The 14587-nt window shown below is 35.1% G+C and overlaps 1 protein-coding gene across 2 annotated transcripts in view; it reads left to right on the forward strand.

The window, feature by feature from the left end:
* The window catches only part of DESI2 (desumoylating isopeptidase 2), a 28868-nt gene extending 19778 nt beyond the window's left edge, over positions 1-9090 (forward strand). For both annotated transcript variants that reach the window (XM_032216851.1, XM_032216852.1), the window contains exons 2-5: positions 2232-2304; positions 5293-5386; positions 5812-5953; positions 6718-9090. In XM_032216851.1, coding sequence (XP_032072742.1) covers positions 2232-2304; positions 5293-5386; positions 5812-5953; positions 6718-6951 — 543 coding nt within the window. In that variant the 3' untranslated portion in view covers positions 6952-9090. The remainder of the gene's footprint in view (positions 1-2231; positions 2305-5292; positions 5387-5811; positions 5954-6717) is intronic.
* The last annotated feature ends 5497 nt before the right edge of the window (positions 9091-14587 follow it).

Below are 14587 nucleotides of genomic sequence, written 5' to 3' on the forward strand. Positions count from 1 at the left end.
AGTTTTCTGCAGTTTTTGGAAAGTTTGGAATAAACGTTTGGAACCAAATGAATTCTAGAGGAAGCTCTGTTGAAAACATAAGAAATTTCTAGAGATAGGTCATCGTATTGAAATTCATTGATTTACATCACTTGCTCAGTGAATGTTCAGTAGTGTTTAACAAGAGGGACTTACAATCAGTCCTCAGAATTCCAGCTGATGCAGTGTCTTCTCAGTCAAGCAAAATCAATGGGGAAGCCAGCAGGTGTTCACAAATGGTGACAATATGATGGTCTTGCTTATTAACAACATGTAGGGATTCTCTTAACGATGAAAACTGAGATTCCCACAATTGGCATTGCTAAGGTTACATTCGTGATCTAGCACCTTGTGACTTGCTGAGCGAAGGAAATTCTGGTCTCAATTGTTGTTGTAAACCAAGATTAAAATGTGTTCATTTTGTTATCACTGTTGGAATAACCACTTTGTAACACCTATTTGAATATACTTTATTTGATAGATTTTTTTTGTAGTCAAAATTAGAAATAATTGATACGTTTTAACATTTATATTTCTTTTATAAAGCACTTAATCTTAAATCATCTGTTATACTTGATTTTCACATCAGATAGATTTTACATAGATTTCTGAATGGCCATTACTTTTTTTTGTAAATTCATCGGTAATGTTCCTAGAATTATTCTCAATTATTCTTACTGGATATCCCAAAATCTAATTGTAATTCATCATCTCTCTATCATTATGTGACTTAGATGCCTAAACAGTAAAAAGTACAAAGTTTTAGGTGCTTAGAGCTCTCGAACACCTAGGTGCTCCAAACCTAAGTATCAGAATATGGTTAAATAATTATTTTGGTGATGTTGAGTGGTTATTTATATAGTATTTCTTTTGAAAATGTCTAATGAAGTAATAGATTAGTTTTTGATATCTAAATAAGGGGTGATTACTTTGGCATTAATAGGTTTTTTTTCCTACTGTCTAATTGTTAGACATTACAGGAATATGAGGGATGAAAGAAATATATGCTAATGGAAAAAGAGGTTATATGTGTTATTAAGTATTTTTGTTAATTTTTATTGTTAATTTTTAATTTTATTGGATCTGTGCTGATTTATAAGGAGAGCAAAAAATTAAAAGAGTTTATAGAAAATGGGATGAGGTATGAATGAAAAAATATCTTCTTGTATTATAAGCAATGAATTGTTAATGAAGCTAACATTTGGTCTTTGCAACAAACTAAGAGAAATGTAATTCTGATTTTGCGATTTGATTATTGGGAATTATGTCTGTTAAAAGCTACCAGAAACAGCAATATATGTTTTAATCTTGATCAAATTAATCTGGTTTATACTGTTTACTTTTTAAAAACTTGATCTTTAATCATTTCAAATAATGTCCCACAAGTTGATTTATCATTTTCTCTGTCTCCTCTCAGAAATTCCTTCACTAGTTTCAACATATCTATTTTGTACAGCCAAGATAAGAAAGCTATCCAAGTCATTCTTCTGATTTATTATTTATTATTTGTATGTTACCTTTCATGAGCCAAGGTGGCGCAGTGGTTAAATGCAGCACTGCAGGCTCCTTCAGCTGACTGCAGTTCAGCAGTTCGGCTGTTCAAATCCCACCAGGCTCAAGGTTGACTCAGCCTTCCATCCTTCCGAGGTGGGTAAAATGAGGACCCAGATTGTTGTTGGGGGCAATATGCTGACTCTGTAAACCGCTTAGAGAGGGCTGAAAGCCCTATGAAGCGGTATATAAGTCTAACTGCTATTGCTATTGCTATTCATTATTAAGACTATAGCCTTCATCCATGAGTTTCATTTGTATTTCCAATATGGCAATATCCAATATTACTTTTGTAGTCAACATTTTAAAATCAACTTTCAGATCCATGTTCAAATCAGTTTCAGTCTGTTTTGTCCAGTAAAAAAGCTGTTCCTCTTCTGTAGCTGTAAAAGGTATTTTTAATGGGTGAGAAAAGTTGCTTGAATTTAGTTGTCTGATTGTTCTTCAATATAGTAAATAAAGCAGCGTTGGATTGTTAAGCTTCCTGTCACCTGGTTAAATTACACTGTGCTCTGACTGTCTTAAAGGTTAACAAACAATGTTTTGAACATTTCAGGGAAAATAATTAAAATGGTCTTCCCCCTCAAAGATAATTGCCTTGGCATGTGGGATGTAAATAAAAATTATTTACATTTAGCTACATCTCCCATGTTCTTTTCTAGTACTGGATGAATGAATACACCTCCTCCCTTGGAATTGGAGTATTTCACTCAGGAATTGAGATATATGGTAGAGGTATGTACCTAACTTTAGCCTTATATTTTTATTACAAGGAACAATTAAAATGGAACTTTTTGTGTTCGTAGGAAGAGATTGGAAGGAGCAGCACATCAGTTTTGAAATTTAAATTTATCACAATCCAGCTCTCCCAGTTGGATTTGCTGTGCGAAATGCCAGGAGAAGACCTGGGCCTCCTGAGGCAGGGAGAGAACCCAGGTTTCTCACCATAGCCAAAAGATCTGGGCCTTTTCCCCACCCCATCGCATCTGGGAGACTTGGGCTCACTCTATGCCCCAGTTGACTTTCTTTGTAAGGGTGGGGGAGCCATGGTGGCACAGTGGTTAGACTTCAATATTGCAGGCTAGCTCTGCCCACTGCAAGGTGTTTGATTGTGACCGGCTCAAGGTTGACTCAGCCTTCCATCCTTCTGAGGTTGGTAAAATGAGGAGCCAGATTGTTGGGGGCTATATGTTGACTCTAAAGCACCTAGAGAGTGGTGTAACACACTATGAAGCGGTATATAAGTCTAATTATTATTGCTATTGCTTTCTATTGTTCTGTAGCTGCTGACTACTAATGTTACTTCACTTCATTCTGTAAACAGGCCCCATTCACATAATTTTAAGGACAATTTGGAGAAGGGTCCTTCTGGATGATCATAAGAACAGTGGTGTTCAGAGGGGAAATTCCTTGGCACTTCAGTGGGGCAGAAATGATAGCAGAACAGACAAATCCAATGTCCATTCTGCTTATAAATTTCCTTATCTGCTTCCTCATTGATTTTCTGGAGAGACTAGCAGAGAAGATTGTAAATGGCAATCAGATGATCACAGGGTACTTTAGCAACTGATCATAAATGGGAACAGTTAGCCAAGCATCTGAAATATAGTGGGGCAAAAAAGTATTTAGTCAGCCACCAATTGTGCAAGTTCTCCCACTTAAAAAGATGAGAGAGGCCTATAATTGACATCATAGGTAGACCTCAACTATGAGAGACAAAATGAGAAAAGAAATCCAGGCAGGACACCAGAAACAACATTGTAGACCTGCACCAGGCTGGGAAGACTGAATCTGCAATAGGCAAGTAGCTTGGTGTGAGAAATCAACTGTGGGACAATAATTAGAAAATGGAAGACATACAAGACCACTGATAATCTCCCTCAATCTGGGGTCCACGCAAGATCTCACCCCGTGGGGTCAAAATGATCACAAGAACGGTGAGCAAAAATCCCAGAACCACATGGGGGGGACCTAGTGAATGACCTGCAGAGAGCTGGGACCAACATAACAAAGGCTACCATCAGTAACACACTATGCCACCAGGGACTCCGATCCTGCAGTGCCAGACGTGTTCTGTCCCCCCTTCACGGCTCTTAACAAACAGCAAGACAAATAAACTTAAAAGGAACTTTCTTTATCAGTTCTCAGTTCAAACTGGCTTCGAGCCCAAAAATAACATAAATACAGTCTCTGACTTGATAATGGAATGAAAAACAAAACAACTCTTACAAGCAATGACTTCTCCAGTGTAGCCTTGAATCAGGGTTACAGGAAACACCAAAGCACTTATCCAAGTGTATCAAGCAATGTTGTACGCACGAAGGAACGTTGACTCCTGCGACTAGGGCGTGGCAGCATCCGTCCTTTTATCTCCAAACCTGCCTCTAACAAGCCCCAGCTGCATAATGAATCTTGTATCCCGAAAAGACTCACAGCAGACATCTGCTGAGTCACAACACAGACGTATCCCCCTGCTTAAGACAGTATATGTCTGGGCCCGTCTGAAGTATGCTAGAGAGCATTTGGATGATCCAGAAGAGGATTGGGAGAATGTCATATGGTCAGATGAAACCAAAGTAGAACTGTTTGGTAGAAACATAACTCGTTGTGTTTGGAGGAGAGAGAATGCTAAGTTGCATCCAAAGAACACCATACCTACTGTGAAGTACAGGGGTGGCAACATCATGCTTTGGGGCTGTTTCTCTGCAAAGGGATCAGGACGACTGATCCATGAACAGGATAGAATGAATGGGGCCATGTATCATGAGATTTTGAGTGCAAACCTTCCATCCATCAGCAAGGGCATTGAAGATGAAACGTGGCTGGGTCTTTCAGCAGGACAATGATCCCAAACACACCGCCCAGGCAATGAAGGAGTGGCTTTGTAAGAAGCATTTCAAGGTCCTGGAGTGGCCTACCCAGTCTCCAGATCTCAACCCCATAGAAAACCTTTGGAGGGAGTTGAAAGTCCATGTTGCCCAGCGACAGCCCCAAAACATCATTGCTCTAGAGGAGATCTGCATGGAGGAATGGGCCAACATACCAGCAACAGTGTGTGCCAATCTTGTGAAGACTTACAGAAAACGTTTGACCTCTGTCATTGCCAACAAAGGATATATAACAAAGTATTGAGATGGACTTTTGATATTGACCAAATACTTATTTTCCACCATAATTTGCAAAAAAAAATCTTTCCAAATCAGACAACGTGATTGTCTGGATTTGTTTTTTCTTTTTGTCTCTCATAGTTGAGGTCTACCTATGATGTCAATTACAGGCCTCTCATCTTTTTAAGTGGGAGAACTTGCACAATAGGTTGCTGACTAAATACTTTTTTGCCCCACTGTATGTTCATCTTACCAGGGGAGTGTGGCAAATTTTACTACAGCCAAAACTGCAATAATTCTGTTTTTTTTCCATGATTATACATAGAGATACTTTGTTTGCTTGTTTATAGTTCATCTTTTTTAACCACCTGTCTCCCTCAGAAGAGGGGGATTTACCTGGCATAAATAGCATTTGCCTTACTATCTTTTAACTTAATATTCCCAACTAAAATATAAATCTTGCATATTATAAGTACCAAGTATTAAGGTTTGTCTAGATTTTGTAGCAATATTTTTTATATGATAGTATATCAGTTTTAAGCATGCTTGAAAAATTATTTGTATAGGGAAGTAAAGCACAACTAACTAAAGATAATATCTTGAATTTGTCTTTCAGAATTTGCTTATGGTGGTCATCCATATCCTTTCTCTGGAATATTTGAGATTTTACCAGGCAATGCATCTGAATTAGGGGAAACATTTAAATTCAAGTAAGCAATTTTCATTAGTGTGTTCTGAAATTTATTTAAAGTTTCCATGTATCTATGAACTGCAACTTGTAAATTCTAAACTATATGACCGAACACAAAAGTCCCATCTCTTATTAATAAAAGGAGCTAATTTTAATCCTTGTTTCGAATAGTAAGATATTATTTATTGTGCTGTCATATAAAAAGACATATATGTCTTCCCATAATTGCTATAGATAAAAAAATAAGCCTACACAAGTAAGTTGATGTTCCTATATATAAAACACAGGATCTGTAAAAAAGCAATATTGTGAAATATTCATTAAACATGAAGTTCAAAAGGCGGTTTCCAGAAGTGTATCTGTGTTCTCAAAAGAGAATGAAAATGAAAAAAAAACTCTTGTCTGAATTGCAAGAATCCTTTAATTTTCAGTCTTTTATTGCAGAGAAGCTGTTGTTCTTGGAAGTACTGACTTCATGGAGGAAGATGCAGAAAAAATTATAGAAGAACTTGGAAAAGAATTTAAGGGAAATGCTTATCACTTAATGCACAAAAACTGCAATCATTTTTCTTCAGCTTTATCAGAGGCAAGTTTAATTTATATTATTTAAAAAAGTAACCTTTTTATATCTTATATAGACTCCTTAAGTTACGAGTGTGTTTCCAGTTTGCACTTGGCAATGACAGAATATTCAATTTGCATCTCTAGAGAGGAGTTAAATTATCAAAGAATTATTTCATGAACACATAATATGTTTTCTCAGATGCAACCGAGGACTGTGGGATTTGTTCTATTTATTGAAAAAATACATAAGGAGAAAATAATAGTGGAAACAGCATTGGTGACCTCCTATATAATGTTTATTGTACTTTTTTTTTATTAGTATTGCTGCAACTTTTATTAATGGACCTCCATTTCCCAGATTTTTCGATGCAGTAGAGCAAATTTCCATATAGGCATCACTTTAAAATAAGAGACAAGTCTGGCACATCTAATGTAACCCAGATATGGCTAAAGTAGTGTTAATGTGGCTAAAGTGGTGTCGATACATGACTATTTTTGGTATTTGGGATATTATTATGACATGACCCACATTACCCTCAATACGTATAAGTGAAGTTTCATTGTACTTATATCTAACTAGTCTTTGTTGGAAAAAATGGATGCACAGTATACATGCAATTTCAGAATTGTCAAAGTTACTTCTGTTTGAAAATTAGATTTATAACATATTATCCAGTCTGGCATTGTACTATAACTGCATATTTGAATATTTCAATTAAGAGAAATTGATTTCTGATAGGAACCCGCATATACTTTAAAAATGATTAATTTGTCAATTCCATCTAGATTCTCTGTGGAAGAGAGATTCCTCGTTGGGTGAATCGTCTTGCCTATTTCAGTTCCTGTATTCCTTTTCTCCAGAGTTGTCTACCAAAAGAATGGCTTACACCTGCTGCCCTTCAGTCTAGTGTAAGCCAAGAGCTTCAGGAAGTCCTAGAAGAAGCAGAAGATGCTGCAACAACAGCTTCTCTGCCAAGTTCAGCATCAGAGGCAAGAACTGGCCATCATACTAAAATATAGGTTTAGTCCAAAGTACTGTTACTTTGGAAGTTTTATCAATAACTGACTTCCCTTATACAATAGTAAATAGACATTTGATGGTGTCTTTGGTTTGCAATTAGAAAACTAATTCAAACCCATTGTGTTCTGCTCAGGATTTTATATGTAGTGAAAAAAGTGTTTTGAGGAAATGAAAAGAACTCGAGAAGAATTCAAATGCAATCTTCATTTTAATCTAATCAAATGACTTGGACTTGAGCAGAAGTTAAACTGTTTACAGTATTGTGTGCTGCTGTTTACAAATCCCCGAGGGATATCAGCCATTAAAAGAAAATGAATAAATTCAGTACAGCCTGCATAACTTCATCAACATCAGTGGAAGTATAGTAATGGTCAGTGTTCCTTGCTACTGCCTTGGAATAGAATAGGTTAGAGTATGCCTCTTCCAACTCTTGTTGGTATACAAGGAACTAGTAAATACTATGTGTAAACAGGGTACAGAATTATCAGTACAAAGAATTTTGTCTAAGACAGAAAGTAGTCTTACTATTTAGCAGAAATGTTCCTAAAATGTTACTTCTATGTCAATTTTTTTCAATTTACAATGAGCAAATTTATATTTTATTACAAATACAAGTGCATTTTTGGGTGATAAATTGCAGTCATTTTATTTCAATTGCCTCATGTTTTTATCTGATTTGTAGATATGAAAAATCCTTGTGAGATTTTCAGATAATAGTGCCTGTTTCACATATCATTTAAAATCTGAACATAAGATGAATGCAGATAAAACAGATAAATTACAGATTCATATAAACTTGTGGGTGAGTTAATTTAGAACATGGTAAATAATAGGTCATTTGGAAATTAAAAATGTGGATCATCCAACAGATGTAAAGTGTTGTTAAATAGAATTTCAATTCAGAAACTCAAAGAGAAGTGACAGTTGTAATTGCCTTTCTCAGCAGCCAGATTCAAACAAAGAAACCAAATGCTTTATCCAGCTCACTGTGTTTTTGCTGAATCAATGAGTGTTTTAGATGAATAAGTTATAGACATTTTTGTGCCATTAAATAGCAATATATACTGTGTGAACTACAAAAAAATCAATTGCAAAAATATTAGATGAATTTCTTCTATTTAACGTCTTCTATTGGTGACATGATTTCATTGGGGTAGAGATTAATAGGACTGGCATTTAATTGAAATTGGATTCAGGTTTTTATATATGCAGTTCTAAGACTCTTCCAAATATATGGAAAGGAATGACCTGGAAACTGTGTTTAAACCAAGGCTTTTCAAGGCTTGCATTAGTGAAGAATATTAATTTCAAATATATCTAATGTTTAAATCCCGTATTTTATTTTCTTTAACCAATCATCTAAATTGGGTTTCTGAGAATACATTTTTAAAATCATAACTATAGAGTTTTTCTCTGTAAACTGACAAAGAGATAATTTGGTTTTTCAATTGATATGGAAAAGAGATTTCCTACCAGTAGTATGGATCTCTATTAAGGAAGTTGACATGTTAACAAAGAAAACTCTGCTCTTAATTATTCATAGGCTGGTGGATAGAAATTTCTTCACTCCTTTCAAGGAAGGACAATGCACATATTTTTTGACATTACTTACCAGTGCCATGGAATTTTACCCATCCAGAGTTGCTGGAATCTCTATCAAATTCTATAAAATAAACTGGTTTTATTATTAATTACAGAATAATTTAACATTTTATGTTTTTATAGTCATCCACGACGACAGCATGTAAGGAATGCAAGGAAATACATGGCATACTAAGTAAAAGCAATTCTTTATTAACATGGTTCTGATTTTATTGGACTTTTCTATTATACATATTGTGGCATTTTATAGTGATTATATGTCCACAAACAGCTGAACTCTGACACTGCTACAATATCTTAGGGAATGATGGGAGTTCTATAACTTATCACGTGTGCTATATCAATTCTATACTTGATTCCTTGAACAAATCAACCTGCCAAAATCTGTTTCCCTAACTAGCAACAGTTGAAGATGTTTCACCAGCATTACTACTCAGCAGGGAATGCACTTCTCCAGTAGCCATAGTGTGCATTAAAGCTAAAAACCCTTTCTACCTATAATACTGGATATCTCAACCTTTAAAAAAAAAAACGGGTAGAAGAAATACATTTTGGGTTCTCTGATCTGCCTAATTTCTATTTTGTTTCTTATCAAAAAGAATACTGTAGTTGTTTGGTGTTTTGTCTTATTAATGCCATTTTTAAGACGCCATTCATATTTAATAAGTCAAAAATTAATTGCTTACAAATGTCAGACTACACTAGTAAACTGGATAGTTTCATTATAAAAATATGGTGAGGTTCTTCTTGAATACATGCAATACAACTGTTAACAACTGATGTTCACTTTTAGGTGGTTTACGATAGTTTTCACCAACACATTTTTGTAATCTAAAAATAGGTTTACTGTAATACATAGTATTTGTATGAAATAGCAGAAGATGTTGACTTTTGTTACATTGTTATGTCTAACTATTATAAACTTGAATCCATTAATTTATTAAAAATATGTTTTTATAAAAATATGTGGTTTGATCTTGTCAATTTTAATGTATCTTTTCAATCATTTTTCACTATTGTAGCGTTAAATTTAATTTTACGTTGTGAAATCAAAATATTGGTATGTCAGAATAAATATTTCCCTTAGCAGTAGTGGCAGAATTAAATCAGATAAATGAGAAAATAAAAGAGTTAAGGATCCTTAGGCCCCATTGTTTTTGCCCATGTCACCAAATCTAGTAAAGAGGCCATGCTTTGGGTCTCTTCCAACAATGCCCTTTTGATGGTCTCCGAAGTTGCACCTCCTCTATGGCTTTGCTTGCCCAGAAGAATAGCATCTTCACCCAAGATATACATGGTCCTGACTCTTGTTAGCTCATTATAAGGCTCTGAAGACATATTTGTTCCCCAAGGGATTCAAGCTAAGTGGTTAGGAATGTTCTACCTTGGGACTGGGGTAGTAGGTGTGGTTTTAATCAGGGCACTATGAATTATACTTTGTGGTTTTAATCTTTATACACTATCCAGAATCACTGCTGTGTGATATATGGTTCTATGATCACATGGAAGGAAAGCTCTTAAAACCCATTGGCACTGGGTATCAGCATTTATTTAGTTGTCTAGGTGATCCTATGTAGGTGCCAGCGCTACTAGAAGACCAAAACAGAAAATCATCTCCAAAGACTAGAACTATTAATACAATTATTTTATTGAGAGGCTATAACAACAGAACCTTACAAACCTGATTGAACTATAAGAAATATGGAAGTATAGCACAGTGAATCAGAAAGGCATTTGCCTGAATTGCTTCTGAATATTATCTAGCTTTCCAGGGCTTAAATAATATTTCAGCCCTCTTTGTCCGGATAATGGTTCTTGCATATTTCCATCACAATTACTTCCCTTATTTTCAACACACAGGTTTTTGCTCATTGTGAGCCAGCATAGAAGCTATTTATTCAGGTTGTTTACCATACTAATTATTGGTAGATAAAATGAAATACAAATGTTAAATAACAATGAAAATTTTTAAAGGGAAATATAGCTAATACATACTCTTAATTTGGAAGAGGTCAAAAAAAGCACAAAAGAATGATTCCACACCCACCTTACACCATCCTTACCATAAGATAAGTTTGCAGCAACTAAGCAAACCGCAGATGATCTTAGTGATATGGAGGCTCTCACGGAAAGGCATTATCTCAATGGAGTTTAGGCTCAGCCTATATAGCTTTTTAAAGATAACAACCAGCATTTTATTTCATCAAGCAATGAATTAGCACCCACTGTAATACACAATTTAATTTTGTAAATATAAAAAGGATACATGTCACTATGCTTTACACTCCAGTATGACTAGTTTTCTATAATAGCTATAGTTGAAAGTCTGAATTAGTACTTCATTCACCGTGCTTTTGAATAGCAACTATTATAGTTATAACGTGCATGACACCAGTGTAGAAAGAGGCATTTCTGAAATCTATGTTATAGGAACAGATGTATACAAATTATACTAATAAGTCTTCACAGATGGTGGCTAAGAATAGCTTAGGTGATGGATTGGATTTGATTTTACTTGGCACAGAAGTTTTCATAACTTTGCTGAAGACATGAGAATTTCCATGATTTTATACATTTTAGGATGCTGTCCTATTCAGTTAGAAAAATGTTAAACAAACAGTTAAATGTACAGAATAAGATTATTGAAGTGACATCTATGCAAGGCCATCAGTAGGATCATGGGTGGGTTGCTGCTGGTATTACTGCCAGTTCATAACCCGCACGCAATGTGCGTGCGCTGTTCTGTGTAAATTGTTTTGTGTGCATGTGCAGAACAACTTACAGTGAGCTGCGCACGTGCAGTCACAAATTCAAAATGGAGGCAGCCAAGCCACAGTGAGGGAACCAGTTTGGGAGGGGGGTGTCAGGCCTGGGTTGCTGCTGGTTCTGCGACCCAGGCCTGAATTCTACTACCGGTTTGCCTGAACCAGCAGTAACCCACCTCTGGATAGGATCCCTACCAGCAAATCTCAAATTGAATGTGTAATTATTCAGGTATAGTTTTGATGAATATTCTTATATGCACTATATCTCTATTTCTGAGCTGATATATGAAGTAACTCAACCAATAGTGATGTCGTCTGATTCCATAGAAACAGAATACTACACATTCTTTGAAGAACTTCACTGACGCTGTATTTGTGTATCCAATGTTTTGATCCAGGGATATCTGCCAAATTCATTAACAGAAACAAGATTAGTAAGTTTTAACAATGTCTAAATATTAAGGCTTTTACTGATTAAAGTAAATAATATTTTCCTGTTCTTAGAACTTGAAAGCAGTAAACATCGAGAGGTTTTTTGAAGGATGACTGAATTTGTCAATCTACTAGAACTGTCAGAAAAACTACCTCAATTAACAGCAAACAGCAAGAAACTGAATGACAGATTCATGGCTTTCCTGAACATTGAAACAAAAATGCAAAGAACAAAAACAGAAACTACAAAATTAATCAATACTTGCAGCTACAGAAATTTAAAATCACTATTTAGAAGTAAAAAACAGCATGGAAAATACAACACTGTGAAAAACAAACCTTGCACTAAAGCTAAGAAAGAGAGAAACAAAGGCAAAATTGCATCTTTCTTAGGATTGTTTAGGAAACTGAGCTCCTGGAGGATCAGACATAAACAAACATTTGATGAAGATCAGGAACTGATTCCACTAGATTTATTTGATATTTCTCATGAGATAATACAAGTTAACTGATATTCTGTTTTCCTTTCTAATTTAATGTTATAAACATGATTTTAAAAAACATTAATTAATTTGAATGCATGTCTTTTAATTTTTTCAGTATGTTTATATTATATTGTTCAGTACATTTCCAGCTACTTCTTGAAGTGATACATATAATCTATCATATTTAAGTACAGTATTCATTTGAGGTCATTCATCTTTGATTACCAAGTGTCTATAACAAACAACTAGATACATCTAGGCTCATATCCTGATTTGTGTGTGTGTGTGTGTGTGTGTGCTGCCAAAGATAATTTGATGTCTATCTATTGCTGGAAAAGAACCAAATAGTTTAACCTAGCAAAACATTTTTAAGTTGAGCCGGTCATTCACTGTGTTTCAAAATACTATCACTTGGTTAAATCTGTAATATGGGTTCTCCAGCTAAACTTCACACCAGTAATCTCTACCTCTAGCGCTCTACATGGGGCTGCCCCTGAAAAGTGTTCGGAGACTACAACTAGTCCAGAACGCAGCCGCACGAGTGATACTGGGTGTACCAAGATACACCCATGTTACACCTATCCTCCGTGAGCTGCACTGACTTTCTATTGGTCTCCGAACGCGATTCAAGGTGCTGGTCATTACCTTTAAAGCCCTACATGGCTTAGGACCTCGATAGGCGATACCGCCTACTGATGCATACCTCCCAACGGCCGATAAGATCGCACAGGGTGGGCCTTCTTCAGGTGCTGTCAGCCAGGCAATGTCAGCTGGCGGCTCCCCAGAAGAGGGCCTTCTCTGTAGCTGCTCCGACCCTATGGAACGAACTACTCCCTGAGATCTGGACCCTACCCACTCTCATGGCCTTCCGAAAGGCAATTAAAACCTGGCTATTCCGGCTGGCCTGGGGGCTGACCTCATGACTGAGGTCCAGCCCCGACCAGAGTGGGTGCATGATGTGGTTTTAATCTATTTTCTCTGTTCTTTTTAATTCTTTATATTTTTTTAAGATTTGTTTCTTTCTGTAAGCCGCCTGGAGTCCTCCGGGATTGGGCGGCCTATAAATCTATTAAATACAATACAATACAATACAATACAATACAATACCTTGTTTTCCTTCTCCTTTAATATTCCATATCTTTTCTCATTAAGTCTATAAGCTCACAGTAAAGGTTTGTCTTCCTTGTGTATCATTACACAACACCTGTTTAAAGACATAAGCTTTTATATAAATAATTATCATGAATTTACTGTGATTACACTGATACATAAGCTCATAAAGATCTATTTTGAACAAAAACTACTTACATCACACATACTGCATGATAGTGATATTATTAGTTCTTACAACACAAATTAACTACATTCCATTCATGTAGTCAGTATTATTCCTGAATATTCATGTACAACTCATATAGTACTCCCTAGCAAGTATTAAGCACTGTATTTTGATTGCATTATGCAGAATATGGTTCAGCAAATACAAGAACACTTTATCAACATTTAAATAATTATATATTAATCACTTCATTAAATCTGAGAGTATTTTATGAAATAATCTGATATATGATTTCCAAATCTTTTCAGAAGTAAATGCCACTGTGTGGCTTACTCCCTGCTAAAGATGTTTAGGGAAACAGAGCTTTTACCTTAATGTTGTAAGCGTGGTTCTTTTAAAATGTTTTATCTTTGCTGCACTTTTTTATTTCAATCATTTTAGGAATATTTTCTTACTCATTTTGCAAACCATGCTTATAGGTATTTTATTCTGCAAATGATTATCTGTACATTAATTTAAAATATAACTAGTACTAACTATAACTAAGAGATGAGTGAGACTACAGTGAGTTAAATTTTCCTTAATTTGCTTTTCAAATAATATGAACTTGCTTTATCTACTCTTTCACCTTCCCCATTCTATCCATACAAAGAAAATTATGTATTTTTAAGCATATAAAAGAGCATATAAAAATACTGCAATCTTGATAACATGAAGGAGCAAACTTTCTTAAAAGCAAAGACAAATGTTATATATAACCACCAGATGGCAGATGGATCTATATCTTATAATGAATTATACACACTTCCTACAAATGTCAGGAATTCTTATCACAGTCATTTTCATTTATTTTCTTTAAGTTTATACAAGTTATGTATAAAATGTTATCATTAAAATATCTTCCTATAACATTTTATCATATACATATTTTAATTAATTATATCCAATATATCAATTCCTGAAGTGACTTTCAGCATCTTATCCTGGTGTTTCTGTCTTAAGATTTCTGTTTCTGTTCTCTTTTAGGGGAAATATTCTGCCTTTTTAATATTTCCTAAAATATTTCATATTT

This window comes from Thamnophis elegans, chromosome 4 (assembly GCF_009769535.1).
Source record: "Thamnophis elegans isolate rThaEle1 chromosome 4, rThaEle1.pri, whole genome shotgun sequence".
NCBI classification, from domain to species: domain Eukaryota; kingdom Metazoa; phylum Chordata; class Lepidosauria; order Squamata; family Colubridae; genus Thamnophis; species Thamnophis elegans.